Below are 4666 nucleotides of genomic sequence, written 5' to 3' on the forward strand. Positions count from 1 at the left end.
AGCCAGAGCCATGGGGAGGTGTCCCTGGAAGTAGGCAGGTCATTCCACATAAGTCCACCAGAAGAGGCAGGAATCCCTCATGCCCACAAGGCAATGAAGGCCATGAAGGCAAAACCAGCAGCCACACAGCTCCACTTGGCCAGAGGGGCCTCAGGAGAAGCTAATTCCCGGGGCAAAATTTCTAGGAAGGTGACATACAGGAAGGTGCCAGCTGCTACTCCCTCTAAGACTGCCTGGGCCAAACCCTGCCCTCCTTCAGAGCCCCCTTCAGTCACTGCCAGCCCTATAGCGATGCCCAGAGGGGACATCAGAGCCAATGCCAGTATGGAGAACACGGCCCATCGCGATGCGGTGCCTACCTGTACCAGCCGCAGTCCGACACCAAACACCACGAGCCCCTTATGAGCCAGGACAGCGAGACAGAGCTGCAGCGTCGCCGCCATTGTTGGCTGCAGCCCCACAGCCAGACCTTCAAACACCGAGTGAAAGGACAGCGAGAGCAAGAGGACCAGGGCTCGAAGGGGACCCTGGGAGGGTGAGGGGAGAGGCTCATGGCTGTGGAGTTCAAAGGCGTGCCCCCCATTCCATTCCTCCTCCTGCACGGTTGACGACGGCCCAGTCATCTTAGGGCAGCATTGCGATAGCAGGGACTCCAGCAGGAAGACCAGGAAGAAGCCCAGGGAGATGATGAGTTCTCCATAGGGGTAGTCCACCTGGAGACAGAAAGAGGCTGTGAGAGGGGGCAGGAAGGACGTTGGATGGGCACGGGATGGAGAAATTGATGAGAAGGGGAAATGTGGTAACAAGACATTAAAAAAAAAAGAAGAGGAAATGAAGGCAGGGATAGATGAAAACATTGCAAAAAGAATGTCCTTATCAAGAAAGGTAGAAATCGGGACCCAGGACCCAGGGAGACCAAAGGAGCAAAGTCGAAGTTCGGGATCCTGAAAGGATTGGGGTCGCTCCTCCTTTGGCTGCAATGCCTGAGGTGGGAAAGGGAAGGAGTTCCTGGGATTCTTCAGAAAGCCTTCCAAGGGAGTGCACAAGACATGATGGGTGTCATGTAACTCCTTAGGGAGGGGCCCTGGGGGAGTGCTCACCTGAGCGGAATCAGCAAGCTCAGGTGAATTTCTCTCATTTTCTGTCCTGTTCTAGGGCGAGAGAAGTAGCAGTGAGCTGGGGGATAGAGTAGCATCATGTCCTGCCGCGCCCCCTCATCGCCATGGCTGTCCTCAAAGCCCACAGAACAAGAATGAAGACAACGTTCCCAAGCTGACGATGGTGACCTCTCATTGCATAATTCTTCGTAATATATTTAAATCGCTGAACTGGTGTGGGAAACAGAAAGATTTCTCCCAAATTGTCTCCCCCAAATATATGTTAGACTTAGAACACTGCTTGCAGCTAATGGTAAATGATTGTCATGTTACTTCTCTTACGGCAGTCAGCTGCCAGACAGACTACTGTCTAATCCCACCACGGGCAGGTCTGCTCCTTGCTGCTAAGGAAAATGGGCTACTTCTCCCTAAAGGCTTGCGACCATTAGCTTGGCTCCTGTAGGTGGGGTTGACACCCTACTGATAATGGTGTCTATGGAGATCCAGAGACCAGGTCAAACCTGCTCAGTGACATCCAAAGTTAGGCTGCCCTCCTGAATCTAGGATCCGCCCATCTTGTCACATGTGTGCCCCCAATCCCTCATCTTCCTATTGCGTGTTTATCCTTAGAATGTCCCCCTCTCATTGCTGTATAACCTATAGTGCAACCCCTTCCTGTGACATGTGTCTTTACCTGTAATTGGTGGGCTTGCACTCCCCCCAGAGTTATATAGGCCTGGGTTAGCAATAAAGAGCTCTCGGGTTCCTCCCTTGGCCTCTCATTGGCTCCCCCTCTCCTCTCCCATCCTCGCTCTCCTGTTCCCTTTCCCCTTGTCCTCCTTCCCCTCCTTCTTTCTGCATGTGGACCACCAAGTGAGGGTGAGGTGAGCTACCATGAATTGTGCCTGACTCCCTTATTTCTATCTCTCTTCTATCTCTCATGCTCTTTATGACTTTACTATAATCTTTACTTATCATCGCTGTACAATTGCACCTACCGGACCCCTGATGATGGCTTAGGGGTTAAATTACCCTGACGAACTGGGAATGACATACCAGATACACTGTGAAAAACTCAAAGCCCCGTCAGATTTCCTTTCTTCATCCCACACAGGAGCTGTCACCTCCATCTGGTTTCACCTGTGCCCCTGGCTCCATCATCACCCGCCCCTTTCCCCTGCAGCTGTCTGTCCCCCTGGTCTCATAGCCCCACAGGTCAGCCTCTCTGCTGCTCACCTGGACCAGGAAACTCTGGATCTCGGATTCAATGGCCTCCAGAGCTTCAGCGGTCATGTGCATGAGCCCTGCTCCCAGAAAGACTCCCGCAGAAGCGCAGCCCAGGAGACTGAGCACCCTGCGATGGCGGCCTAAGGAAAAGCCCAAGTTGCAATGCAATTAGCAATGCAGAAACAGGCAAAGGTGGTTGAGGAGGGGCAGGAGGTCCTCAGGATGCCACCTCTGGGGTTATCCATAGGGTGTAGGTCAGGTGGAGAGGGGGACAAAGACAGGGTAGGGAGGGCTGTACCTGTGGCTGCATGAATCTGGAACCATTTGAAGCAGATGGGGATGAGGCCACAGAGCAGGGTGAGAGCCAACAGGGCAAAGAGGCAGCCGAGTTTGACTCCTAGGAGAGGCTCCATCCCGTGGCTCCAGGAGCAGAGGTCCCAGGAGGACAGCTGGAGTTAGAACCCTTGGCGCAGGAGTGGTAGCTCAGGAGGTCAGAGCTGCAGGTCCTCAGCCCTGAGTTTCAGATGCCCTTTCTGTTCGGTGCGGCCTCTGCTTGCGCAGCACTGCATAGCTGACTGGGGCTCTGTCCTGGCTTCCCGCCCTCTTGATTTAGAGGCCCCTCCCCTGCCTCAGACCTTCCTGAACTTCTAAACCAGAAACTCCAGCCTCCCAGCCAGGCACAGCCCAGCACTGTGCCTTCTCCTCCTCTTCAGTGCTGTGACTAATCCAAGGGCTGTGGATGTCTTCGCTCAGGCTTGGAGCAGCTCTAGCCCCCAACAGGCAATCTATGATGGCTGTGTCCTTGCTGTTTTATGTTGGGGACAATCTCATCCTGTGTCTCTGAGGGACTTTGATCTAAGCCTGCCATACCGCATTCCAGGAAATAAGGGTCTGGGATTGCCTGTCCTTGTGTCAGTCAAAGAGACGCCAGGTTGATTCGAGAAACTTTTAAGTTTATTTTGAAGCATGAGACAGAGAGAAACGGTGGGTTTGCTGCCTCCAAACTGCTTCCAATATCCAGTGAAAATCAAGCAAGCCGTGTACCTTCAACTACGTTCCAGTAAAGCAGATCTTGCAATGATCATATGATACAATTGACATTCTGATTTTGTGACCCAGAAGACTACTTCTGTAATGATAATAGGAAATTATCTATACCTACATTTATCTCGGGATCTTTAGACAGATCTACATCCTCTGAAGTCTCATGCAACCTTGATTATCTACATTGGGGATGCTCCTGTGCTTGGTCTTACCAGACCACCATCCTCTGAGGCTTCTCAATGAGGGATGCTTTGTGCCTAGCTCTTTCTCTTAACGGCCTGGCTTACTGACTTCCTGAGTTAGAAGGTTCCTACTGACTGAACTTAAAAAGAATTTTTACCATAAGGGAAGGGACTGTTACAATTTGGATCTTCAACAAACTAAACCTATAATGCTATATTGCTAATGTCCGAACTAACAGCATGCTCACTCCTTCATGCCCTCTATAATGCCCTCTGTACGCGATCTCAAGTCTAATAGGTTGCTATGCTGACACTTGAACTGTGCTCTTTTCGAGGGGCTTAGAGACCATCTGGGGGTCATGAGAAGGGAGGGCTGAGGTAATGCGGCCCCGACTCTGTGGGAACTAGAAGGTCCGGGAACTCCCCTCTCCTGTAACCCTAGAAAAACAGCTCGAGGCATGGAAATGTCTCGTGCTGAGTATTCTAATATAAAGAGACGGTGGATATGGTCACAGATTTTGGCCTCCATTCTTGAAATGAAGTGTATGGAGGGAGGGAGGGAGAGCTGTAGGCCAGGGTCAGTTGATCAAGCCCTGAAGCTACAAGGTCTAGCAGAAAACTGAGAAAGAAACCAAGTAAATAGATGGATCCTGCCTGGGTACTCAGGGGTGGAGATGTCCGATTCAGTCCTGAGTGGGATCAACTTGAGGGGAACCTATGCCTAAACTTCAGGACGTTGTTGTTAGGTGTCAACCAGGTGGTTCGGATTCATAGCAACGCTGTGTCAACAGAAAGTAACACCATCCTTCCAAAGGTTCTTAAGTTGGAGTCCACTGTGCCAATCCATTTTGGTGAGGGTCTTCCTCTCTTTCATTGCCCTCCGCTTTACCAAGCACGATGCCATTTTCTAGGGACCGGCCTCTCCTGATAACATGTTCAAAGTACATGAGAAGTCTTACTCTCCTTACCCCAACAAACATTCTGGTTGTACTTCTTCCAGGACAGATGTTTGTTTTTCGGCAGTCCATGGTACTTTAAAGATTTGTCACCAACACTGTCATTCAAATGCAGCATTTTTTCTTCATGCTCATTATCCAACTTTCATATGCATATGAG

At 51.0% G+C, this 4666-nt stretch overlaps 1 protein-coding gene across 1 annotated transcript; it reads right to left on the minus strand.

The window, feature by feature from the left end:
• Positions 1-77: 77 nt before the first annotated feature.
• Positions 78-2737, minus strand: SLC39A2 (solute carrier family 39 member 2). The gene is made up of 4 exons (XM_004698441.1): positions 2623-2737; positions 2334-2464; positions 1101-1151; positions 78-713 (listed from the first exon to the last, which is right to left on the minus strand). The coding sequence occupies exons 1-4, from the start codon at positions 2735-2737 to the stop codon at positions 78-80; spliced, it is 933 nt and encodes a 310-aa protein (XP_004698498.1).
• Positions 2738-4666: the final 1929 nt, after the last annotated feature.

The sequence above is a fragment of the Echinops telfairi genome, unplaced genomic scaffold (assembly GCF_000313985.2).
Source record: "Echinops telfairi isolate 266 unplaced genomic scaffold, ASM31398v2 ScPeMD7_18;HRSCAF=68, whole genome shotgun sequence".
NCBI classification, from domain to species: Eukaryota; Metazoa; Chordata; class Mammalia; order Afrosoricida; family Tenrecidae; genus Echinops; species Echinops telfairi.

Coding starts and splice junctions, on each gene's coding strand:
- SLC39A2 (XM_004698441.1), bottom strand. CDS start 2,737: ATGGAGCCTCTCCTAGGAGTCAAACTCGGCTGCCTCTTTGCCCTGTTG. Junction 1,152..2,333: donor TCCAGAGTTTCCTGGTCCAG/GTGAGCAGCAGA, acceptor CTCTCGCCCTAG/AACAGGACAGAAAATGAGAG. Junction 714..1,100: donor AGCTTGCTGATTCCGCTCAG/GTGAGCACTCCC, acceptor TTCTGTCTCCAG/GTGGACTACCCCTATGGAGA.